General features: G+C 38.1%; 1 protein-coding gene across 1 annotated transcript; it reads right to left on the reverse strand.

The window, feature by feature from the left end:
- Positions 1 to 607: 607 nt before the first annotated feature.
- Positions 608 to 27,402, reverse strand: LOC104463658 (calsyntenin-2-like; the record flags this gene model as incomplete). The annotated part of the gene is made up of 10 exons (XM_010076075.1): positions 27,370 to 27,402; positions 26,603 to 26,765; positions 12,835 to 13,001; positions 9,191 to 9,339; positions 7,549 to 7,772; positions 5,489 to 5,659; positions 4,711 to 4,856; positions 3,128 to 3,251; positions 1,444 to 1,628; positions 608 to 813 (listed from the first exon to the last, which is right to left on the reverse strand). Coding segments are annotated over exons 1-10 (1,568 nt in total), but the record flags the coding sequence as incomplete, so codon positions are not given.
- Positions 27,403 to 27,837: the final 435 nt, after the last annotated feature.

A 27,837-nucleotide genomic window follows, 5' to 3' on the forward strand; every position in this document is an offset into this window, starting at 1 on the left:
CTGAAAAAGATATACTGTCCACTTCTACACAGGCACACATGCATCCCATGTCAAGTCCTAAATATTCCCTTGTGAAGACAGTTAACATCCAAGAAGGCAGGACGAGATGAAAAATGGAATTTGATCTCTGTCACCTGTAGCACTAAAAGTCTGCCCCAGTCTGAAGGTGGATTATATTTTTACACCTGTAAGTGTGTGAAGTCAAATGGCAACTGTTATTCGGACCCACACAAATAATTCCTCGTAACAAGCTAAAATCTCTCCTGTATGAAAAAAATAGCACAGGCAAAAATCTCTATGGATTGAGTGACAGGACATTTGTCCCATATCTGCGGTATAGAAACAGGAAATTCAGAACTACGCTTGCTAACAGACCAAGTTCTAGATTACTTTATTACTGGTGATGCCAGTATGTTTGTACCATGTTTTCTCTGCGCTTTGTAAGAAACGGGTCAGTTCTATCATTATCAATTACTACAACAGGATCATTTTAGGCAAAACAGTTATATGCAAGCAGAAGTTCAAATCTCATCAAAGAATTCATAGACTCTGAAAAAACATTGTATTGGTTGTTACAAAAGAGCAATGTGGCTGGAGGGCTTAGTACCGGAGTGTTGAATCATCCCACTCCAACTGCTCTTGCCTGCTGGCATTCTGTTTGTCTGTCTTTCGGACAATGACTTCCTCCTCCTCTTCCTCTTCCTCCTCTTCACTTTCATCTGATTCAGCACTGGTTGTGTCTTCCTCTTCATCTTCTATGTCTTCTTCTTCCTCCTCACTCTCCTCTTCTGTCTGGTGAGGCTTTTCATATTTCTAAGGTACATTTAAAGAAATGAAAGAGAGACAGTAGAAGAAAAGTGCCTCCTTGCTAGCCAGCAGCTGTGAGAACGTGAGCATTTATTCTGCATTTGAAATGCTAACATGCTGGGAAAATCTGCTTGCCATCATTATGTGACTGTTAGGCAACAAATACGATACAATTCAGTACTAAATACTCAAAAACTACTGTAACAAGAACGGAATGTCAATAAGCAATATCTTTGTTAGCCAAGCTGCCAAAATTTAACCCTTCAATGTCAGTTAAACTGCTGATCAATTCCCCTCCTGTTAGTGTATTAGTGCTTATATTATAAAGTTAAAAACAAAGTAGCTATATCATCTTGGGTACCTCGGGTGCAAATAGGGATGGAGGGGACGTGGTGTTGTACCTAAGAACTCTTTACCATCCTATTTACAAAAAATATTAAGTGCTCTATTATTATATTATCATGGTGTGGAGACCTCAAAACTGAGATGGGATCCTGAGTGTACATGCATACAACTGCTGTGCCAAGCCTAAACAGGTGTACTCTGAAAGAGGCTTAAAACTTACTGCTGAGTAAGCTACCAGCCCAGACAGTAACTCCTGGTAGTATGATATAACACTGTGCCTCAGTTACGTACCTCCATGGGGTTGACAGTAATAGTCAGAGCAGAATCATCCCAATCCATTTCATTTTCTTTACTTCCTTCACCGTCTGCAGAGCAGTGCTGGTGAGCTGTCCGAATTCGATAGACCCCCAAGGTTATGATGAAAATGAGTATGCTCGCACAGATTATGATAACGATGGTAGCCAGACTGGGAACAACTGGAACAGAATGTGGAAAAGGGAACGGGCTTACATCTGTGGAACAAATTGCCTGCAAAACACTAAATACATTGTCTATTTTTTTCCCTTCAGCACGTCTTCCTTTGGATTGAGAATCAGCACAGCCACCTGCCTGGGACTACAGAAAATGTTGACAAGCGCCCACCTACCAAGGCAGAGCATACACAAACAGCATTTACGGATACCTTATAATAAGCGTTATAAATTATAACTAAAAAGTGAGTATGCCTGCCATTTGTTCTTTAAGCCCCTTTATGACAGAAAACAAGAAGTCAATCAGTGCAAAGTAAATTTGTTCCAGAACAAATGTTTTTGCAATAAGGTTGTTATCTGCATGTTGTCTCCTCCTGAGCTGAGGCGTTAACCTCACTCAGAGAAAAAGTATATCTCAAAGCTTGTATTTTCCAAGGTTTCAAACACTTATGCTACGATTTCAATCTCAGTCTCCAGGAAATAAAATAACACAATTCCACTCTATTTGCCTGTGTTACAACCTTTCTGGGAGACCTTTGAGAAACCTCTGTCTCCACCTACTCACAAGAAGAGATCTCTCCGAACTACTCTTATGTTATCAGCTCTGTAATTAGGCCAGTGGAGTAGTGCTGCCACTTTCTATGCACCTTTGCTACCTAGGTACTGCAATTCCAGGACCTGTAGTAGTTCTGTGCCCCATTTTATCACCTTGCCTTGCCTGTGACAATGGAAGTCTGAAATCAGAACAATATTAAAGAAGAAAGAACTAGTTGGCAATAACTCATTTTGTAAAAATTCTGTTTTTAGTAAAATGCCTGTACAGAAAAATACAGTAATTCCCTAAGCAGAACTGTATATAACTACTTATAACTACCTACGCTTTATATCAGCTTTACCTCTTTACATATGTATCATTCAGCTAAAAGGATTTTGGAGTTGGGTATTTATTTTAACTCATATAGTCCAAAAAATTCAATTTAAATTCTGTATTTAATTTATATTAATGCCCCCTGCACATGGCTAGGTGGACCTATCTTCTCTCCAGAGAGCTCCAGACTGAGGCCGGGACAGCAGCTAACAAGAGCACTGCAGCAATTATATATTTTTTAAAAAATAATACAAACATTTCTTCCTTTTGCTTGGAAAGGGGTGGGCAGGAATTAATATGCCATAGAAATACAGATGTACAAAGACAATATGAGCATAAATACTATCCTTCGTACCTTTCAGTACTAGAAACAAGACATTTTCTTAACTATTTTCAGAGTACATAACCTTTAATGAAGATTTTAGAAAAGGATACCAGTTTTTAATTAGAAAGTACCTTATTGGAAAGAAAGATAATTCAATGTTACTTCCTTTCATACCTGTGCAATGATCTCTGTGAGGTTTCACAACCTGTAACTATGGACTTCAGAGCTTTTTTTGTTGACCATGCTGAATCACAAGCGAAATGCCGACGTACCAGAATCATTATGTGCAGTCTCTGTAAAGTCGTGACATACCTGAGTTGTGAACAGCCCTTGTGGTTCCCTCTGAGTGGTGGACAGATTGGAGAAATTGTGGTTGTACCATCATATGATTTACATGGTCCATGAAGTTGGAGTTGGAGCTGTGTAGAATATTAACCTGGCACAAGAGAAAAATAAGAGATCAGATACTAAAAAGTGGTCTATGTTCCAAGCCTGCTGGCTCCATACATTACAATGAACTATGAAGTTCAGCAGCAGATAGAAACATTATGATATAGATTTTTAAAGGCCAAATCAACTGTTTTATGCCAGCGAAAAATACACAGGTAAATATATTTCTCATTTCTAGCAATAAAAATGCATTCTAACATTTCTATCTGTAGACTATGAAGTGGCACAGAAAATAATTTTTTTGATTTACCTGTCTGGATAAGTAGTGACTTTTTTTCTCTATACTAATGAGTTTTCAAGTGTTTCCTGACAGTTAGTGGGAGATTTGTCACTCTTAATATTGACAGAGAATGTATCAAACTTGTTGAGATTAAAACCAAAACAGTAAAGAATTAAAAGAGGCTTCAGTTTTTCCTGTGTCCCTACTTTCAGAGTGACTTTCTTTGAAGATACAATCAGTTCTCTGTCCTACTGATTGTTACGTTATAAGCAAAAGCCCTGAAGTCATTGTCAGGGCTGCAGAATGCTCAAGTGAAAAGAATTTTCAATACAACATAAACACGTAAAAACTTTCAGACTTTTGAGCCTATTGCTAAGAAGGTCCTGTCCCGTTCCTGTAGTTACTTGGCACCTGGATTCTAGGCTGGATAAGTTGGTTCCTCAGAAGAGGTCCACAATTCCTTCTGAGATGCATGAGCAGTAATTCTCAGTCCCTGAGCCATTGTGCTGCACTGGACTTCGTGCTGGAGTACTGGCACACATAAGCTCAATTAGAGCTATCTAAATATTCAGTGGTCGCTTAACCATGTCTGGGTAGTGGATGCAAAAGAACATGACAGATTAAGTCCATCCTATCCGCTCGTTACCTGTGTACTGACTTTCCTTCTCAAAGAAATCTGAAATCATGTAAATTACCAGGAATGATCTCCATCTGATGAAGAACAAATTATAAAACTTATTGTAAGGAGGAAGTGCTTGGAAAAACTGAAAAGGTGAGTGCTGCAGGAAAGAAAAGTATGTCACCTTAAGTTAAAAAAATAACTAATCTAACAAAAATAATGAGGCAATTATTTACTTTTGGGCAGGTGTGTACATCTTCAAAAAGACACGTAGGAGATTTTTCATCATGATAAAACAGTGATGATGACCTTAGCCTCCATTCTGTTTGAACAGAAGTAATACTCTGTGTTAGTGGAGTTCAAGAGAAGGGTCATTTTCTTACATATGCAGGGGAATAGACACATCTACATTGAGGAATGCCCACAGAAGAAGTCAGCTTCCTGTTTGTGTGGAACTTTGAATTTTTCTTCCACTAGATTAGAGTTACCAAAATGTGACAAAATGTGTCATTTTACATATTTTAAAGAAAACTCAATGTTGCTGAAGATAAGGCTAGCGCTCAACCTCAGTGCTGGAAAAGAAAACTTGACTAAATGATTGCTTACCTCCAAGTTAAATTCATTGCTGGTGTAACGTCCATTTAGCTCTGAGCACTTGACTCTGAACTTTCTGTCAAAGGTGGCAGAAGTGTACCAGTTACGATATCGAATCTGCCGAAGAACCTGCTCATAGCTGTGAATGCTGTCCACACCTGGAATGGTGGTAGAGCAGTAATAATCTCAAGGAGACACTATGTTACAAATGCTCTGTGCAGTACAGGAGAAATCGAATATTCACAGAAAATACAAAATTTGGCAGAATGATCTGAAAATGGCAGTGCATCAAATATTCCCTGCTGGAGCCTCTGGCTCATACTAAATTATGTGAGAATAGTTTTTGGAAATTAATGTAGGTCCATAATGGAGGAGCAACAAATATAACAGCAAAGATTCAGAATAAATTCTTTAGTAACAAAAAAAAATTAGTCAAAGAGTTACCAATACTGTGCAGGAGCACTGAGGAATCCCCTCGTTCCCATGTTGCGCTGTGACGGTCCACAAGAACCCCCATATCTAAAGAAAGTAGTGTTGCTATTTTCCTTATTTGGGAGTAGCAGGAGGGATGCTGGGATCAAGACAAAGCTGTGCTGTATTCCAAATGATAAACACAGCACACCCAGACATCAAAAATTGACTATGCTTTTTGAGACACAGTCTTTCCTGGAACATTTTATGGGCAGTACATCACAGATTTCTGTCTAATTTATTTCAAATTAGTCCTTTCATTCTAATAATGTAATTGTTGGTGGGAAGAAATAAAGGAAAGCAAAGTCCATGAACATACCATAGATTGAATATCCTGCTGTGGAATTTGTGGCATCTAGATGTTTTCCTTGAAGCTCCACATAATCTAGTTCTAAACACTCTTGTTCAGGATCTAGTTCTGCACCAATGACCAAAATATCACAGAAATCCAAGTTGTGGAGCATTTCCTCTAATACCACTGGCTGATTGCCTGTGAAGGCATGGCATACACCATGAAAAAAAGAAGAAAGAAATTCAGATAAATTATCACAGAACAGCTTGGTCATTTTATGTGCTTTGCATCAGGGCTTTCAATTTTTGCTAAAATGGCTGAATTGCTTTTTGCTGATATTAAATACACCATACTTGAAGCAAATCAAGAGAAGTGTCTTGCTTGTTCAGGTCCTATGATGATGAAGGCCTACAAATACCCAGTGAAATAGACAGAAAATACATTGCTCTGTAATAAAAGGCATTAAAGAACAGTACTGGAAGTAGAAAACTGAAATTTGAACCTGGAAATAAATCCATGTAAACAGTTCTGGTTTTCAATACTGTATTGGTTAAGGCCTCAGAGCTATGGCCATGCTGCTGCCGGTGACAACAGCCTGATCGGCTTTTGATGAGACAGACCTAACTGGTCTTGTGTCTGGGGAATACAGGGTGACTAAATCAGGCTCCTCAGCCTTGCCATGTGTGTCTCTGCTACGGTCACAATGACCAGGTTACATAAATTTCCCATAAGACCAAAAATAGCTATAGGTAGCTATAGGTCAAGATTTATGGCTGTCTTTGCCTTTGTCAGACAATATCTGGGCTGAGAGAAATAATGATGGAAGCTTACAATGCAGAAATTGAGACTTAGAATCCAATAATCTTTTGCAAAACACAGTTATTCCCAAAGCCAATTATTATCTATCCATTTTAACCACTCTTGGTGGAAATAAACAAGAGATGGCACATTAGGAGGTGCCTGACTTTCAAGGAATTAGGTAGTTTAAGAAATGCTGCCATGTTCATTTTCAAGGTGAGACTCGGGCTTCTAAGGTTACAAGGTGTTACAACAGCATTATGTCAATAATTGTACTGGGAAAAATTGAGATAGACAAAAGTTATGAACTAAATTGGAGAGCAACAGTTCCTAATTCACTGAACAGTTCTGAAGATATCATAACATTTAGGGATGTGGAGCATCATACATCCATTTTGTCTTAAGTGATGGACTCTTTCCTATGCAAGAATTCTTTTTTTTTTACATACTGTAATTGTATACAGTTGATATTATGATATTTTTCAGCCTTCCCACTTTTCAGCCTTCTTCAGAGAAGGCTTCAGAGAATCCATGCCCCTACACTTGCACATCATTAGAGATTTTATCTTCTCAAGAGATGTACATCTTGTTGCTGCTTATTCTGGTCCAACAAATATTGTTTAGAATGATTCCTCAGACTACTAGGCTTTTCATTTACCTTGCACACAATCATACAAAATGAAGATACCTTTATAGAGAATTATTTTAAACCATATTTATATTTTTGAACATTCACCTAGTGTCAAATAATACACACACTGTTCAGCATTAGAATGAACTGTCATCGTTAAAAAAAAAATCTTTGCAAATGTTATATTTACAATACATAGGTGGGAAACTGAGGCACAAAATTACTTTCTCAAGTATCACCCACAAGTCAGTAGCAGAGCTGGAAACATAAGAACAGACTAAAACTCCAACTATTAGTCAATTGCTGTTTTCCACTTCATCAGTACAATTAACAAAATCCTGTTACAAATTGAGAGATTCTAATGAAAATATGTTATTCAACCAAATATGTAAAGAAGAGTGGAAATGAATTATTCTGAAGTAGGCAAGACACTAAATGGAAAAGCTGTTTTTTTGGAAGCACATACTGATCTGTCACTATTTAACACATTTTTTTTTTCCATGTGTTTGAGTGTCTTCAGTACAGCATTACTGCTGTCTAACATTGCCTAAATTAATCTAGGTGGTGACTTCCTTTGTGTTACTTGTTTGCATTATCCTTCAAAAAATGTGAGGGGTCATGTTACAGAGTAAGCAATATTTAAAAGAAATCCACAAACCTCTGCCATGTTCTTTTAAATCCACTGGATGCTCCATTTTAGTGACTGTGCTGACAATCCTGATGTCAGGTAACAAAATAACACCTCTTTCACTTTCAAACTGTGCAGCTGGTCTAGCAAAGTGATCCATCCCACTTATTGTAATCTTGGGCTCATTGGCCTGAAACACCATTACGTACGCATCTATATCTGGGATACTAATGCAGACATCTTCACCAAAACATCTGAAAAATATATTGTTTGTTAACTGCATGTAGCACATTGCACATCAGAGGTGTGTGGCACTCGCACTGCCCAAAACCCCCCTGATGGCTCTCATCCTTTTGTACCGTCTCAGATCAGTCTATTCCAGACTGTGACACGGCCACACATAAGGACATGCAGCTGTACCGCCAGGTACATCGGCCAGCAGTGACAGTAACAGCGCTGTTCCTCTCATCCTCTCCTACATTCACAACTGCAGAAATTATGTAGGGACAGCTTAGCAAACAGATTCATGACAAGTTCAGTCTTTAGTAAGGTCACTATGAGAATGATATTTTGATGTTTAACTGACTTTCAACAAAGTAGTGAATGGTTAAAAAAAATAAGATAACAACTAACTTCAGTAAACCTAACATTAAATTCTCAAAGCGATATCTAATGAACATAATATTGTTATCTTATCATGTGTGAATAAAAGGGTCTAATTATCCATTTAAACTGGACCCATCACGAACTCACTCTGGTACACCCCCGTATTTACTGAGGACAAAAGGGGCACATATTAGCATTTTCATCTGAATCAGCACTGTGCTTTGGAAGTGAATGTCCTGACAAACTCTACCTTCACATTTGCACGAGGCTTGGGTCAGCCTTGGAGCGTGCGACCTGGAGTGCTTCCAGTGAACGCCCATCAGAAGAAGCTCTCCATACTTGGTGTGGTCAGCCCACAGCACTAGGGTACTGAGTAAACCCACAGCACCCTGTACTGAGTAAGAACTGAGAGTTCGGAGAACTGGAGTTTACTTTCACTCTAAAGATCAGCTTTCACTGCACAACTTGCTGTAACAGAGACCCCCGGGGGAGCTCAGGCGTGGCAGATGGCTCTTTGATTATGTAGGACTGTAAACATTGTTGTGCAGGTTCTGCCACTATTGTTACATGAAAATGGAAGGACGTGGATTTCTGTTAACACCCAACACCAAGTACCTCAGTCATGAGAGCCATATATGGATACAGAGAAAGATTACTTCAAGCGTAGCTATAAATACTGTTCTTGCCGATGTCATCTGTTAGATGTAATAGGCTTGCTTTAAAAAGTCATGGCTCTAGCTATCTCAGAAGAAACTATAACTTTAAAAAATAAACAGTAAAATAATGCAATAAATGCAAGTGATGTTCAGTCCAGACTGTATGCTCCTACAGCCTACAAACAGAATGCACGTAAATTACATTAACAAGAAAAGTTTCTTCAAAGGATAATATCGAAAGCAAATCAGCATAAAAGTAAATGAAATCCATCCTTTATGCTCAATTACATAAAAGTATGCTTTAGTGATGTAATTTAGCCAGAATTATTCTTTTTCACATGTCCAAAGAAAAAAGTAATTCATTAAAAAAATATTCCTAATCTAATCAGTTCAGCTGAAATATAACTTACTGGACTTTAGATGAGACTTTGAGACGTCGTACGCCTGCGGTAGGAAACTGTCTGGAGTTGATGTATGAGACCTTTCTGAGAGCTTGATTTATATTCTCTATGTCATCTCCTTCCATAACAAGGACTGACTGGGAAGGGTTGAAGTGATACTGAGGGAAATGCATATAATTAGTATTTACGGTAACAGGTACAGAGTACAAAATAAGACATTTTTAAGGAATGTTGCACAGATGTAAGTTTAAACTTTAATGATTTAACAAAAAAAATTATTAGTAGCTATTGTTGGTTGAATCTGTGTTGTTCCCTAACACATGTACTCGCATCAGTCACCTATTTCATATCTGAATAACTATTCTTGTAATTATTTTTGTAGTAAACTAATCCCGATTTGCTGTACTTTGCCCAGCCTTATCAACTTTGCTGATACTACGTAGACTTCAAAACCTTAACTTACTGTCACCATTATTATTACTATGTAATTTTTTTAGGTTAAACACATCCCCCATAGAAAAATATTGGCTTAAATCACAGCAGCATGCAAAAGTATATTTTTCCTGCTTTCTGTTTGGTTTTACCCTGGTCTATTTTTCCAAGACATATTTCAACACGAATGAACAAAATAATTATAACATTTCCCTCCTACAACTTCATTAACATCAGACACAATAAAGGGCATTCTCCTGTCTCTGTCTCCCGATCAATAAGAGTGTCATGATTTAGGATGGAGCTGCTACTTGCACAAAGCAAGCTGCTCACTTGAGACAACAAACCTTGCAAAGTCAACGGCTATTCTTGTAGCCCTCATCTTTGTCTAGTCCATTGCATTGAACAGGAAACAGTCTTGCTGACCAAGAAACTTTGCTACTATATCCCCATCACAAATGACTGATTTTTATCTTCATCATAATTCATCCTGATTCCATTTTTTTGTCTGTTAATTGGTTCAGCAAACCATCTGCATCGCAGAGAAAACCTGATTAACACTCTTGATTTTTTTACCCTACTGTTGTCAGCACAAAACACAAAGAAATGCACCCTTCTCTCACATGCAGTCCCCTCCCAAAGCTGGATACTGATTACATGAACATGTTCTACTATATACAGACAATGGTTGTCTACACTTCCTTACAATGAGATAGGTTAAAACACAAAAGAGCAAATAGACTGAAGAACAGAATGAAGCACAGGGTTCTCTGTCAAACAGAACACAGAGGACCAGGTATAAAGCTTGTGCAGGAAGGTCATAACACACTGAAGGGTATTTTTTAACAAAGAGGAGGGCTAACATGAGTCACAACCTGCATACACTTCTTTTTCCTTTCTGTAAGCTAGCAGTAGTAGAGAAAAAAATTTGCAAAAGGAGACTCTAGCTAGCTAGTTAACTTAATAGCTCAGCTGCCAGAACAGCTGGAATGCTGCCAAGGGGACTGAAGAAAGCCCTCCTCTGAGCCATTTTTGTTTCTCTCATTAAAAAAGGCTAAAAATAGCAAGAGTTCAGACAATGTTTCTGAGAGTTGTTACAGATATCTGCAAATTAGGCTGCAGACAAAAAAAAAAATCCAACACTACAGTATCAGAAACTATTACTCCTGCATTGCTCTTTCTTAGGTGGCTAAGGGGTGAAGCTTCACGAGTCCGAAGTGCCCAGCAGAAACACCTTCCAACAGCAGCCTGCCAACACTGAATCTGCTAAGCGCCATGGAAACAGCCACAGAAAACCCATCCTCTGTGCAACTGTTGCACATGCTTGTCTGAGGTCAGGTATGTTTATTTTTGACACCAGAAACCCTTTTTCTTTATTAATCTTCTGTTCAAGGTCAAGTGCCAACTGTTCTGCTTTCATCCGAGCTTCCTTCTGTCAGCCCCAATAAGAAACTCTACCATAATCTCTCTCTGACTGCTCCTCTCATTTTTGCCTCCTGCTGTTGCACTAACTGTTGAGCTTGCTGATGAAGTAAAAATGAAAATAGTAACCTTAAGAAAAATACAATGCCTTATTTGTATTTTGGAAAACTAAAATGTTTGGAAGTTTGGTGAAAGAAAAGACAGAAAACAATCCTTCATCTTGATTTTCCCGCTGCACTGCTTGTACAGTAATGAAGCCAAACACCTATGATGGAGCAGCAGTGCCTGGTACAACAGGGATTTTTCGAAGTCCATGAAACAAGACCACTCAAATATTGTCTAGTTTCAGAGTGTGACAAGAGGGGAGGAATTACTACAATTTTAAGCACCATAGACCAAGTATACACTTTCATGTAAAATCCCAGCAAAGAACTTACTGGTAGGCATATACAGTTTTGTCCCCGAAAACCCTACCTGGTCTTTGTATGCATTGTCTTTTAAAAATAGGTTTTACTCATAAGTGTATAATTTTGATGGAAGAAGCAACAATGTGAAATTCTTAATGATGTTCCTGGTAGGATGAAGCAAAAAAAAAAGTATCTTTGGGGTGTTTTGCTCATATGTAAAAGCTAGAGCTTGCAAAACTCCTAACCTTTGCACTTTCAATTTTCATTTTTACCCTTGTTTTCGGAAAATGTATCAGTTACACTACACCACTGCAACTTATCACCTAGACAGATATTTGAGTGTATTTCAGGTCAGTTTCTGATCTTGTACAATTAAAAGGTTTAGCTAATAAAATGTAGTACACGACACTTCCACTGCAAACCCTAGATCGAGTGTCACAGCACCATCCTCCTCTCCACTGAAAAACAACACACTGAAAAACACCTCTGCAGTCTCATAGGATGCACAGTCTGCAGCCAAGTATCTTCCCAGTTTGAATGTGAAGCTCAGCTCCTTTGGAAGCTCCTTTGGTATTGTGATTTGTGTGCTAGGAAATAGCTTAACAGTGTGTTTACGCAGTAGGCAGAAGAGGACTTCTCATCTAATAATGGTATTGGTAAAGGGAAACTGAAAATCCATCTCATGTAAGCGTTATAGAAGTTATAGTCAAGAGCGTACATATGTATCCAGAAGAACAGAATTTGTCTTATAGAATGCAAGGCAATCTGGCCACTATGTTAATTGAAGCAGCATTTCCCTCTGTCTGTTCTTCTCCAATCTTAGAAACTAAGTGTTACAATACCAGTAAAGATAGTCATGTGCATAATAAAGATGGATAATGATTGATATGCAAATGTAAAATTTTAATTTCTTGACTTTAGGGTTTTTTATTATCAAATTTTCACGTCCCATAACATTTTCCTCTTGGAATACACTTTGAATTTTTCAATACAATTGCATTGGGACTTCTTTCAGAGTTGCCTTTAGAGGAATGATATTCCACTTATGTTTTCCATTGCTCTAAAGCTACTTGAGATCAAAATAATTCTTTGGAATCATGTCTATTTCTGTAAAACTACCAGCATAAGCATGAGAACACAACCTGGCAATTCTTACCGGCTCTGAAATATCAGCAGCACCTTACTTTCTGAGGATCTAGCTTTGCAATAATGGAAACATTTTTCTTAGCAGTGTCACAGCTCTTCTACTGTTCTGCTTTTTCTTTGCATGACTTTATGTGAAATTACATCGCTTCTGGGAGTGCATTTGTACTGTGTGTACTCTACCTTGGGCTCTCCACTTCATAAATCAGCTCTAAATTTTATCAAAGATGATGTCAGTTCATCTCTCACCTTTATTCCTTGGCCAAGACTCTCAAGAGAATTAATATCCAGACCTTCCTTGCAAGCCTGCAAACAGGAAATCACTTTCTGACTCTCAATTTTCCCTGGACGGATAGTGAGACTGGCCAGGCTGCCATGGAAATACTGAGCAAATCTGGGCTTTGTGACCTCACCTCCTGCAAGAAAGAGAATATAAAATTATTATTGATACCAGTACACAAAGCACACATCCAATAATTCACTTTATGTTTTAACACATTTAAAGAATTTATATCAGTTTTAGCCAAGTATAATTGAGAAGAGAACCGATATAGTGTGACAAGTGGAACTGCTTCGTGGGTTGTTGGGTGGTATCTAATAGCAGCCTGTTTTTAAGACTCTTGTCAGTGTTTTTCCAGTATTGTATTCAATTCAGGTGTTTATAAAGCTGCGATAACATACTCTGAGAAGAAACATGTCTCCTCAAGCCTGTGTCCAAGGAAGCACAGCATTTTAAAAAATGAATTGATGAGACTATTGAAGTGATCAAACATGAATTTCAAAACATGAGGGGTTTAAGGTCCAATGGGTTTTTTTATACAGAAACTGTATTTACAAGTTTTCTATTACTAGACCACTTACACAGCCTTTGCCTTTCTCGTCCAAAAACATACTACCTGAAGTTCTCAGATGTGCTAAGAGTCATGGTTCTGTCTAAGCAAACTGCTACAGTCTCTACAAACGGTTGTCTCTAAGGATATGGTGTGAATTCACAGCAGTGAGTGCAGGGCAATGCAGAGCACTATGCTAAAAGGCTGAGAGTTCTTGCCTGACCCAAAGCAGCACGTTTGGTACTGGGTCAAGGCTCGTCACTTTACGTTGCGTTAGGCCCTCCAGCTACACTCTATTCAGTTTCACTCTAGGCAGCTTCAAAGGAAGACTGATCTTTAGGAGTTGTCAATAAAATGTGATTACATACTGCCTGCACCAGTGATCATAGCATCTAAATTACTCGTGGGATATTTAGTGATTTACTCATGCTCCTCTAGGAGAATTTGTAGAGCTTGTCTTTCCTGCAAGTGTTAACTATATCAGTGCATATGAATTACTGCCTACCTTGAGCCGGAGAGGACTAAGAGAGCCATGCACTAGTGAAGCCATGCAGACTAATTGGATTAGTGTTGATAAGCTGTTGTAATTGGTAGATAACTCATCTCTACAGTGTTTATAGCTTTATTGTCAAACAACCTATTTCAGCCAGGCAAGCGAGCTCAAGCTTGAACTTTAACTTCAAAATTTGTGTGTGGACTGGAGTTAGGATAGGGATGAAGTGGCACATTTTCTTTAGGCTGATGTTGCTACCTAAAAGCCTGAAAAACATCACTTCTAGTCTGTGCAGTATGAGCACTACGAAGAAGCCTCAAGTTATTTTATGTTGTTCGACCAAGCTATCAGCAACCAAATACCACAACAACCGCTTGCTCACCCTCCCACCCCCCAGGGATGGGGGAAAGAATTAAAGGGGTAAAGGGAAAAGAGACTCATTGGTTGAGATAAGAACAATTTAATAACTAAACTACAATAAAATGAAAAATATTAATAATAATAGTAATATAGACACATTTACATAAATACAAAGGAGTGATACACAGTGCGACTGCTCACCACCTGATGACCAAGGCTCAGCCTGTTCCTGGCTAACAATCCTGGAGCAGGGAGAGTCCTGAAACGGCGAACTCAGAAAAGAGATAAGGGCCTAAGAGTCCAAGAGAGCCAACAGAGAGTGGCAACCCCAAGCCCCAACTTCCAGACAGATCCTCATCTATATGTTGGGCATGACATGTGCATGATATGGAATAGACTATTTGACCAATTTGGGTCTCAGTCCTAAACCTAAGGTCAAATCCTGGGCTAGTAACTGGGGCTGTGCTCCCTCCCAGCCTCTCCTGCACATGCAGACACTGGCACAGCAGAGAAACTGAAAAAATCCTTGACTGTCCTGGCAGTAACTATAAACATCAGTATGTTATCAGCCTTCTCAGCTAAAATCCTCATAGCCTCACACTAGCTACTATGAAGAAAGTTGACTCCATCCCAGATGAAGCCAGGACATTTTATACAGTGAAGAAAATACACACTGGTGTACTGGGAGAAAAGAAGGTGTCTAAGCAGGCTGTTTCTTCATAGAAATAGGTTTTGTTCTTTTTTGTTAACATTGCAGTGCGAAATGCCTCTCTTTTTACCCCCAAGAAAGATCTTCAAGGAGAGATTATTCTTCTCCACTCTTATTCATTTGTCCATTATAGAGAAAACTTCCTCTGAGCAGATTTTTTTTTGAGATTTCATAGAACCTTTCATGTATGCAACAGCTAAAGTGCAGGATTAGTTTGTACTGTAATTTTGGCCTTTTGATACAAAATGTTGTTATATTTATCTGTTTATATTGTTGTTAAAAGTACATGTTGCCACTCATACAGCAGCAATGTATCTGGACAAAAAAAAGGTAAACCAAATTTAAAACAAAATGCAAAATTCTCCCTAAAAAGGAGACAAAGAGAGAAAACCAGATAAGAACTTACAGAAGAAGAAGGGAATCGCATTGTGCTTTGAAGCTTAAAATTCTCATATCCCTAACAGAATTCTGAAGACAGCAAGTTCCAAGTCTAAAACACCAACACTAATCCTGGAGCTTTGAAATTTAGAAACCTACAGTAAGTCTGCCAGTAGATCTTAATTGTTCTGAGGAGATGCAAAATAAGAAGCAGCCTCAGATAAGCTAATGTATTGAAATGTGAAACTAGCTCATTAAAATGTATAAAGGACTAGACAAGAAGCTACAACAAAGAATTCAGTGCTGTGGCTATACCTGACAGAAACAAGCAGCATAAACCAGTTAAAGTAAAGCTATAGAGCAACACGACTGGCACTTACATCCATTAATAGGAATTTCAGGTTTGGATTTTTTTTTTTTTAAATAAGTTGTTCTTTCACTTTGGACTAGTTCTTCCCTGGTGTCATTGACAAAGCTCTTACATCTACATTGCTAGGTCATTTACAATGATACAGTAATTGCCCATAAACCATATTAAATACACAAATATTCACTGTGCCCAAGCTCCACTTTAAAAAATGCTGTGGTACAAGGAGGCATTACCATCTTGGAGATGTATAATTCTTGTTTAAAGTAACCTCTCCTGTAATTCATCTGCCCAACCACTAACATAAAAGCACGGAAGAGAATATGAGTGTTTCCAGGAATAAGCTTTCCTAGTGCTTTGCAAATACAGACACTACAAAAACAGTAGGTATTTGAAGAACAGGCTTACATGCTTACCCTGTTCGTGGAACTAAAGTTGGGTTTTGTCAAATGTATAGAATGATTTTGGACTTCAAAGGAGGTTCTGGAGAGGCTATCAACTGCTATGTAAAAAAAAAGCAAGGATTTCAAGAAAATCTGAGTGAAAAATAGCTGGGACTAACTAGTCTTGTATTATGTCAGTAGAGAAAATCTGCAAAACTATACCCATGGTTACAACAAGGTGATTCAGGCTGGTACAGTTTCACTAGACCAACTGATACCAGAATCTGAAGGGACACTGAGGGACAACAGTCTGTCCCCTAGCCCCAAGACAAGACCCACTGTCTGTAACCCATTCTTGAGAATTGCCTGAGCTCTTCTTAACTCTTCTGAAGACAGAGGCTCCCCAAGCAACGCACTCACTCCAATGACCACTGATCCTTAGATTTGGATTTTATTTCTAATAGGGAATGTGAGCTGTCAGAATATGGCTATGTCTTCCCTTTTCCTTTGCCAGGCTAAACAAGGCCTTTCTTTACATCTTCTACCTAATGCTAAAGACTACGATCACCCCTGCTGCTTTTCCTGGAACTCATTCTATGATCTTAAATACTTACTATAACCAAGTGCTCTTCTCAACATTATACGTGTTTTACATAGGACATGCCTGTTAATCCAGGGCAGCGTGAATACTACCTTTTCCCACAAAAACATGATCACCTAAAGAGAGAATACTATCTCACACTTTATTAGAAAAACCAGACTGTTAAATTAAGCCTTCCATAAGCACCTTTTACCAGAGTTAAAGACAAAATTATATACCTGCCAATTTTATCCTCGAAGGTGAGCAAAAGTCATTATATCTGACTCTTTTCACAGCTGCTTGTAACTGCAGCATATTGACATTTTGATATTCTTCTACCTCAGCATTTCAGATCTTCTCAGCTCAGTGAGGTATGTTACCTTGCTGATGTGTTTCAGTTGCCAGTAATTATTAGATTGCAAATGGACAAAATCCAATGCAATAAAATTGAGACGCAAAAACCAAAACTGTCCCTAAAATTGAAGGAATGGCCTAAAGCCATCTGCTACAATCCTGTATTCTAACTTTGATAAAAGGGATTACTGGGAATACAGTTTTTCAATCTCAAAAAATGTAAGAATTAAAAAACTGTCAGAATAAAGTGTAAATCCTCAGCAATTGGCTGCTTTACTCTTGCCTTTATCAGTGTTTTATTCATGCTTGGTTCTACGATATTAATATGTGTGAACGCTGTCTTTCCTTCTGCTTCTGCAATCTAATATTCTTCAAATATTTCACTTCAGCTTCTCAGTGGGTGCAAATTTAACCCAGGACTACCAGCCTCCAAGTCCTAGTCACTCTAAAATTCTTAGCTCCCAAGATTAGATGTGTATAAATTTATTTAATCCAGCATAAAAATGGTAATTCTGTAGCACGTACATAATTGCAGCTAATGCTGATTGTAACATTTTTACAGTATATTATCCAAATTACTCTAAATACTGATCTTTTCAAATGGAGATCCTTTGACTCTGAGCATGATACATTCCATGCCTGTGCAGCTCCACATGCAGCTGATTGACGGGCAGCTCAGAGCCACTGACTTCCTTGGGCAGGAGGAATGCTCAGTTCCATTGTCTCAATTGGAGCCATCACTGAGATGACCACATGCTAAGATACAAGTGAGGAAAAGGCATCAGCTACTCCAACAGCTCTTGCTGCTTTTAGACACTTTGAACTTAACTCTTGGTTCTGACACCAAACTGAGCCTAAGCAACAATATTTTTGAGATAATGAAGACCTAAACAGATTACACAAGCCTCTGGATCAACAATTCAGTGAACAAAACAGAGCTTCAGTGATGATGATCTTGAGGTGATGCAAGTGTCCTAACATTTTTTCTGCTCCCCAACATCATGGTGCAGTGAAAAAGAAAATGTTCTGTAACAGCATCTGCCAGTTTCTATCCAGAGGTCAGGTCACCCGGTTAACCCAGATTGCCCCAGCAAGTTTAATGGGATTTTTTTGCTGTCAGGGTCTTTTTGTCCTTTCTTACAAGTGAGATACAGCTCAGACAGAGCTCACCTCCACAATGATGTTATAGCATCAAGACCTGAGAGAATAAGAAAACCTACTCCTCAACTGTGTTAAATATTATGTTTCACCCAGCTCTGTGTTTATTGATTACTACAGATTAATATGCTGGGAACGCTAATTCTTGAGGGATAGTTAAGACTTAGCTGATTGATGCAACCAACAAAAGAAAAGGGAATCTTCCCTACAGCCAGTCAGGGAATTACAGTGACATCTGTAATGTTAAAAAGACTGAAACAACACTAAGGAGCAACATCACATTCTCATTACAGACCCTTGCACGACAAATTTTCAAAGATACTGTTTTTTTCTCCCCTTCCTTAAATGTAAATGTTGCAGTCACCATCGCAGTTGTGAGGCAACACAGGCCACAGTGTTATTCAGACCTTAATGACAAAATTGTCCATTGTTTTTTCCACCTGACCCAGCATGCACATCCGCTCACAAAGTCTGGCAGATAGAGGAGGGTGGATGTTGGCTTTTTTGGCATTAATTCAACCCTCATAAACGGGAAGACGGTGTCAACAGACCGTGGGAAGCATCTAGAGGAACTGTCGACATACATAATTGTTCACTATAATGCTGTTCACTGCTTAGTCATTGTCAAAGTAGCATGCATCACATTTTTCACTTTTAAAAATAATAACTGTTTCCTGGACTGGGATTCTTCTTCTTCTGTGCTGGTTCTGATTTCTTCTGCCTGGAACTCTAACAATGCAGAGCAAGTAGGGCAGCCTGGGCACTAGGGCAGAAGGGCCAGAACTTTATCCAGGGTAGCCTTGATAAAGTCTGAGTTTCTTTTTCTGCTAAGCATGAATGCTGTGCTAACGATGAGGTTTTCACCAGAAATTATGAATCAAGAGAATTTCCAACTGAGATGTGACTCTTTAAAGACATTAGAGACTCTGGTTATACTGAGCCAGATAATTAAGGAATGAGCAATTATTCAGGGTCACAACATAAAGATTGAAGTGAATCTGGAAGTGGCTGCAAGACATTCTGGATTTGAAGTCCTCAGGTCCAAGTCCCAAAATCTATCCCATATTTTTATTATGGCAGTTTAGGGAGCTGGGTTTAATTCCCTGACAAGTAGTTTGGCTGTTAAATAGGATGAAACTTAACATAAATATCAGGAGAAGTCCCAATTAGTGACTTGAGTTTTTATATTCCCAGAGCTTCTCAGGACAAAAAAGTTTTAGTGGTTTTTTATTATATCTCAATCAGACAAAAATTACTCAGAAAATTACTCATCAAACATGACACTATTTAATTCTGCTCCTGCTCTTAGTAGATATCATAACCTGATGACCTCACACAGACAGCTTGAGGCTTTGAAGCATTTTCTGAAATATGAGAAGTTCAGAGAACACTGAGGACTACCTGCTCTTAAGTATGCATAGCTAATCTATCACTGTGCAATAGATTCATAGATCAAAAGTGGTATAACTTAGGCTAATTAAGATATTTTTTCTCAAGATAAGAAAAACACTATTTAATTGCTAACAACTAAGCCAATGCATTTTCCTTATTTCTAGGGAAACTGCGGGAAATCATGACAATCACAGAAAAATGTTACAATCACATACCTTAGAGTAGATTCCAGTCCAAATGATGTTAATGTTGCCCAAGAAATTATATTCCTATTCTTCAAATAACATTGTTGTGCTGGTGCATATTCCCCAGTGTGAAAATTCAATTAAATAAAGGACACATATCCATGCTGAATTAGTGATAGATTTGAATGCAAATTCAGCTCTCCAAGAAAACACTCTCCTACACTAACCTTCCATGTACGTTTGTATTTCTGCTACAGCTAAAATTCCAGTAAAGATCTGCAAAATGCATTGAAATCTGCTCCACCTTGTTTTTCATGAGAAGAGCAATACAGAGAGAACACTGCTGCACTAACAGAAAGATCAGTATTCAGCTATTCAGCATCACATTATGCTGAAATCTGCCAAGGCGGTCTTCCATTATTTTGTTTGCTTGTGTCACTTCACTGAAGCCTCAGGTTGGCACAAGCTATGTCAGCCCCCAAGGCATGACCCATTGGTGTTACAACACACAATAGGGTGTAATCTTTATCTGTTGGATATCTTAATTTCTGGGGAAGTCAAGGTTGAGCAATACAGGCTGCTGCTACACTGCCCACAGTGTATTAATCTCTCCCTGTTCTGATCCCTCTCCAACTTTAAACTTTTACCATTCTTCTTGCCTTGAACAGTGTCAGTTCTCTGACTGCAACTTTGTGATTGACATGGCAGCGGAGTGCTGACCTATGAGGTTAATAAGGTTCCTCCACAGAAGAACACCATAAAAAAAATGGTCTCCAGCCTAGATTAAGGAAAGAGGAAAATGACAGGAGAATATGCAAGAAAACTAGAATAGAAAATAGAAATTGCTTAGAAAACAGGAACGACCATAGCCTTCTGCTGTATTCATGATTACAGTTTGCCTATTGACAGCCTTCTCCTAAAGACCTTGCCCTGCACAGTGTGGCCAGCACAACCACCCTGTGAAGCTCCAGCACTCCAGAATGGGTGGCATTATCACAAATAATGACTTACAGTCACGGTAAGCTAAAATATAACCATGTGACAAGCCATTAACTTGTGTCACTACTTTCCTGACAGGACTTCGGGAATCACACATAAGGAAACAAACCATTTTGGGGAAAAAACCCAAGACCTTATCTTTTCAGGGAAACCTGAAGGAAGTCTGTTTGCAGCTGGTGGTACTAAAGACGATTACCCTACCAAATCATGTAACCTGCTCCCTTCTTCTGGCTGCCTTTGCCACAGAATATTTATCAATAAAGGGATCAGAGTGGGAACCAACAAGCCTTGGTTTGATGGAAGAAATTTCTCGCTCTGTTGACGGGTCCATTTGCTATGTCCTCAGATAAACTGAACCAAAAATAATGAACTCAGAGGAAAACTTACTAGGGTAGGTTCCTGGAAAGTGCATCTCCAGGATAAGCTAACCTTAATCTCTTTCTATTGCTTAGGAGAATTAAACAGAATTGCAAGAGCTAAAAGAGAGAATAAGAACAATTTTGTGGTGGATGAGGAAGTCTGATTCTGTTCTTTGCTGTGATGCAGATTTAACTGGCCTGAGGAAAAATCACCTACCCTCTTGATACTGCACTTTACCCTCCCAGAGAAAGGGTAATTCTACTTCCTTGCTGCAGAACTGTGTAACCTCTTTATTGTTTGGAAAGCTCTCAAGAATGTCGAGCTGGAAGGGCAAAGCAAGAGTATTTTTATCGCTAGAGAAGAGAGTAGAAAAGAGAGCCAAAGTTGAGCATTGATGCGCTCTCTCCTATCGCAATTGACCACGTCTGCTTCTCACGTCCATTCAGGGAGGTACAAGTTCAGAGACAGTGCCAGGGTCACATTTCCCACGTTCTCTTTGGTGTCTCTTTTGTTCTGGGAAGAACATTACACAAGCAAGTAAATTTTGTCCTTTAGATGGCCTTGAGAAAGAGTAATTCCTTCACCATTAGAGATAGAACAGCACTTTGGACCTAAGTACCCCCACCTACATCAAAATCCACCCTTGACAGTCATCTGTGAGACACTGATGTGAACAAAAAAGGCCTTTTAAATAAGTTAAAATCAAGTGATATCCTTAACCCTAAGTACCTGCAGAGAAGCCTGTCAAACTTTACCAGGGTATGTAAAGGCCTGATTTCAGAAGCAGCTGTACTACACTCCAAACTGTTCATTTCTGCCCTCAGTTCACTAAGAGCCCCATTTGCTTAGCTCTGTAGTCAGTATCACCTTTTTCCAGGCCTAGTGTCACTGAAATCACAGCTAAGAAGTTAGGATTTGCCATGCATGAAGAGTGGCATTCTGTTGGAGCTAGGCTGCAACAGTTTGAGAAGTTTCTGTCTCCAACTGTCACTACTCTTGGGTCACACGTAACTGAATCAACACAAACAATTTAGCCTAAAGATAATGCTTTAACTCCCATCTGCAAATAAACTACCTTTCCTAAAGTGCAGCAGTATTAAATGTGAACCACACAAAATAAAAACCAATTAGCTCTATGTTAACCATTGTGATAGGTCCCTAAATCAATGAGGCAGCTCTGCCTAGACTTCCCTTTAATGAGCTCCCTGAATAAAGAAACAAGGTTTTTAAATCAAAAATGGGAGATTATACTAGAGTAACATCCAGAATACTTAGTTTTAAGCAGAGAAAAGTCATATTGATTTTGCTAGAACAAAATGTAAAAAAGATTTTTTTTTATACAGCTTTCCTCATGCCCAAATGTGTCATTAAAGCTGGAAACTATCGCCCAGACTTGGTTTTAGGGAATTGAGTGACTTCCTGGGTTGCAGTACACTTTACCCAGTGCCTGACAGACCCTAGGAAGGTTCTCTTCTATCACATTTAAAGCTTGGCTCTCTGCTCTTTCAGCCATCTTCACTCTCTGCCTATCTGCAGGCTGCCATCCACACACTGAGACCCTAACTTCTGCCTCCAATACCCTCTTGCCCCACAGACAAGACTCTGATGTTCAGCAAAAGGCTAATTTTTCCTCCTTTTAGGAGCATCTTAGCACTCAACTCACATAATTTAAAATAAATATTGCATAAAATCAGGAACAAACAAAACAGGCATGCTTTTTACACTGCCAAGGCAAGGGTAAAGATGGAGGCTAGACATGTCCATTACAGCTGGAATGTTGATGTCAAAAAAAAAAAAAAGGTTTGATGCAAATGGGACAGTGAGCACATCATAGACTAAAGTTTAAATTTATCATGTAAGCCTGTGAGATTGCACACTTGGTTCATTTTTCTGTTAGATTCAGGAGAAGAGCACTGAACTTAAACTGCTCTTATATTTAATGTGAACAGCTGAAGGCAGAAATTAAAACTAACCTAGCTTTTCATAATGGCTGTCATAAACAAGGCTATGAATGTCAGAAAATAGTTACTCTGGGGTTGAAATATTAATAATAGCAAATATTAATCTCAAATAAAATAATTTTCTTTCTGTGCTTGAGACTCCTGCATGACATAGGTCTGAGAAGATAAGAAGGAGATGCAAGCGTGACACTTGCTACGTGACCTCAGGACAAGTACCAGTGTAAGTGATGAGAAGACCAGGGCTGAAAGTGTCACTTGTCTTATAACCTGGAGGATTCTCAGGTTCCTAGAAAAACAGCGGAACAATTCCCAGTTTCGAGACCAGAACTGGAAACTGTCATATATGAAAGGGTAAATCCTTCAGAGCAGTAGCAGATTTTCCTATTAGTGCTAACAAAGCAAATTACCGTAATCTGTGTTCTTGATTTTTTACTTTGCCCTCTAAATGCACCTGCTCCACACCAGTTCTTAAGCTGCCCCACAGTCATGATGACTTACTTTTTGCTGTGAGCAAATCAGAATTGGTGTGGTAAGAAAAAAGAATGTTATTTCTTCTGGTTCATTTAGTTGTCTGAGTGGAGATTGTTTTTCAAATAATTTGACTTTGATAAATGGATACTGTGGACTCAGAACTGTAAAATGGTTTAGTAAAGACAGAAAAAAAAGTCTTGTCCTTTCTGAAGGAAGAGGTCAGAGCTTGTGTTCCTATTCTGCCAGCACTTTGATGAAAAGAGAAGGAAATAGTCTGAGCAAACCACAGCTAGAAACTCCTCATATCCTCTTAACAAGGACTCCCCTGAATGGCTTATGACATCAGAATCACGGCATATTTTTACCAAAATAAATCGTAGATGGTTGTAAAGCATTTTCTAACGGTTTGAAAACATGAAGGTTTAGACAACTGGCCAAAGCGCATTATCTTAAGTAGACCCAGTTAACAGTTTCAGTGAAACTACTTATAGTCAGATTCTTTGTTTGTTAGATCCAACAAATTAGATCTTTTATTGAAATACATGGATTTTGAAAATTATAATTTTGAACAGAATTGATTGGTTTTATATTTTGAACAATTACAATTCGACAAACTGAAATAGTGCTGAAGCTTATTAACAAAGTGACTTTCAAAATTCATTTAAAATAAAAGCAAGCTTAGCAAAGGATAAGCTTTGCCAAAAGCAATATATTGGAATCTTGTCTCATGTAACTGTTAAAAGTTCCCCTTTTTTGCCTGACACATGATAGATAGTTTATCCAAATCTGTAGCACACTATCTAAGCTAAATCTTGACATTTTAATGAGTTGGAAAATTTGCTTGATGAGCTCCAATTCTCACACTATTGAAATAGCAATAACATCATCTTGCAGTAAATATTGACAGCAGCAACAGGTAAAATTTCAGTAGTTTTAATCAAGTGTTTCACCAAAAAGGAATAAGAATCCTATCCTGAATGGTTATTCAGTTCATTAAGCCACAAAATTATTCAAGGCAAAACTAAAAAAAGTTCAAAAACAATTGTAACTTTCTATTTAACAGCTTAAGTGTTAAATATAATCTGTGGTCTAAATTTATTGTGAGCCTGTTTGAGAAATTTTACCTTAATTCTTTCTCTTAACAATTTGACATAGAGACAAAGCTGCAAATGAAACAAGACTATTCCTATTGTATTCACCTGCCTTGGAGGTCAATGAAACCCACAGATGCAGCAGTGTGGCAAAATTGGCATAGCTTTTGCTTGTACAGTGAATGTTCCACAGATAAAGTCACCACTCCACAGTTCTCAGAACTTGGTGCCTGCATTATGATTAACATGAGATACAGATGAGAGCTGGGGGGATTGGATTCCTACCCATACTGAGATGTTTAGGGGAAAAAAAACCCCGAGGATTGCTATTAGAGAGTGATAAAAACACAGTGTATGAGAGACAGAAGTAATACACATTATGCATGAAAATACTTATGTAGATCTATGCAGATAAAACTAGAAATATACATAAAGTAAGGGATTAAAATACAATCTCTCTAGCATGGCTACTGAGGCATGCTGATTTTTCAGAAGGCAATACTCAATGATTATTCACAGTCTCTATGGCACTTTCTCATGTCTGGAAAGAACTGAATTTATTCCATTCACAAGTTACATCTGCATTTGTTAAGTCTGGAATTTTGATTTAAAAATACTGCACCAAAACTACATAAGGAAAAAAAAAAAAAGTTCAAACTAAAAGAAAATTCATGTAAACCAAGTTGGTATCTGGCAACTATCCACCTCAGTAAACTACTGGTTAAACTGAAATTCTGGTTTCTGAAGAGTCTGACAGGTATTTCACTAATTATTTTTAGATAAAAAAGGAAAAATGTTCCCTTAGACTACTAGCACCTTAGAGTAAAATTAAATGTATTCTATTGTATATTTAACATAAAAGAAAAATTCCAATACACCTTAAGATCATCCTATAGAAATGGAAGCCTACACGTGCAAAGAGCAGTCAGACAAGAATCAGTCTACACTTTCACAAATATATGGGATTAGTGTCATGCTGATTAGGTATCATAATAGTTATCTCAGTGATCAATATTCAAAACTTAACAAATCTTGGTTTTTGGATTACTGTGGCTTTATTCTGTATGTTGTCATCAAAGTGAAGACCAGATCTTTAGCCCAAGGTGTTCATAATCTAACAGCTGGATTTGCTTCTAATATTATTTACACTGAACAGCTCTGCCATGCATAAGATGTCTAAATTTGGCAGATAAGATATTGTAAACGAGCAGAGATCAAACTGGCAAACAAGGTAATAACAGAGAATATGAGTCAACATTAAAGAGTGGGGAAGAAACACGACCTGTGTTAAAGCATTTTTTCCTATTTATACAGTTTGGTTTCACTTCATCTTTGTCTTAAATGAAAACAAGACACAGGGCATAAATAGAAAATCAACACAGAAGGGTAATGGAGACAACTTTACAAGAGCAGATGAGCAGAAAAAGAGGAGTGCTTCAGGTGTGAGGCAGAAAACAGAAAAAGAAACAGTGGCATAAAGACCAGACATCTGGTCTATAACAGGGTGAACTGAGTACATCAGTGGAGTTACTGGTGACGTACATCCAATGTGAAGAGTGCAGAGCTGGGCCACGAGTTGTGAAAGAAATTTGAGGCAGAGACTGAAAGGAGATAACTGGAGTTCTTTAGAGTAGTATTTAGATAGTTTGCTTAAAGTTGGAAAACTAGGGAAACAAAATAAGTGCATACAAAAGATAAAGAAGACAATCTTTCACACTGAATACACAATATGTATTAAACGCTTCTTTAGGTGACGGAAATGCAAGGTCTGTTCATGTCCCATCTGTTTTATCCTTGGACTTGATGCATTATTAAATGTGTATTTACCTCTGATTTTATACCATCAACCCTTTAGTAATTTATTTACTATACAATCAGAAAGACAAATAAAATCTCTTTTGGTCTGAATTCATAATTCTACTGTCTACTATTTGCTGTCATCTTACCTTGCCAACAAGCACCAACTGTCAGCTGCATGGCGATGTGCGAAGGGTGGATAGGCCAGTCGTTGGTCACAAGGTAGGGTTCATATGTTGTTCCATCCATGTATAAGGTAACAACAGGAAACTCAACATTGACAACGTAGTAATGCCATTCTTTATCACAAATCTGAAATAGAGAATTCAAAAGAAAAGTATTAATTAGCACTTATTGCCAGGTGACTAATTTTTATATCCCATATGTTTTTAAAATTTTGCTTACAAATTCCACTCATGGAAAAAAATAATATTATTGCAATTTGTAAGTCACTAAAATTAATGAAAGTGTAAAACAATGTTGATAAATGCCTGTGGTATACATGCAGAATATATTTCATAATAGAGGCATCTTAAAACACACTCTTTGAAATCAAGGCATGGATCAAATAGAAAAATCAGACAATTTGGGATTTGCTCTTTATTTTCACATTTGTTAATACATATTATTAGTTTCTTAATGTCTATACGGACTTCTGAGAATAAAAAATGTATGGAAGAGATGCATACTTGGGATGTATTGGCATAGTTACTAGGGATGCCTATTAGCTTCAGATTAAGACATTTAGTCACTAGATTGACAAGTTATTATTAATTATTTGATTCAATTGTCATTATTATCTTATTGCACTAGTACTTAGAAAGTGCTGTGCAATGCATCAGGACCTCCAGCGTGGTAGAAGGACCTCTGTGGTGCTCTGCATACACACAGATGGACAAGTAATCTTTGTGTCTACCTGATCTGGGCAGGAAACCCAGATCTTCTCCATGCTCCACCTTTTGGCCTTGAGCTTTTTCCCAGGTAGTTGGCACAATAAGGATCTATATGGCTGCACTGATATACAACAGCTTTGAAAAGCAACAGCCACAATTGCAACACACTTTCAAGATTACACTATCAGTGTCAAATCTATATGAATTCCTGAGCTGGACAACCAGAGATTACTGCAAGATGGTCAAATTCACATTTAGCTCAGAAATGTACAGCTAGCTGAACCAGTGCCTCTGAAGACAGAAGTCTAGCATGTAAATATCAATGCCTGCCTAATTTTTTTCTTTGTTGTATCTTTCAGATTTACAAGTTGTAATGAATAAATCACAGCAAGTTGGTAGGATAGGTGGGCTGTTTTTAAAAATAAGGCAACAGTAACAATCATGCTACTTTCAATTCTGTAGAGATACTTGTTTTGCCGTATTAAGAAATG

The sequence above is a fragment of the Pterocles gutturalis genome, unplaced genomic scaffold (assembly GCF_000699245.1).
Source record: "Pterocles gutturalis isolate BGI_N339 unplaced genomic scaffold, ASM69924v1 scaffold11093, whole genome shotgun sequence".
Classification (NCBI taxonomy): domain Eukaryota; kingdom Metazoa; phylum Chordata; class Aves; order Pterocliformes; family Pteroclidae; genus Pterocles; species Pterocles gutturalis.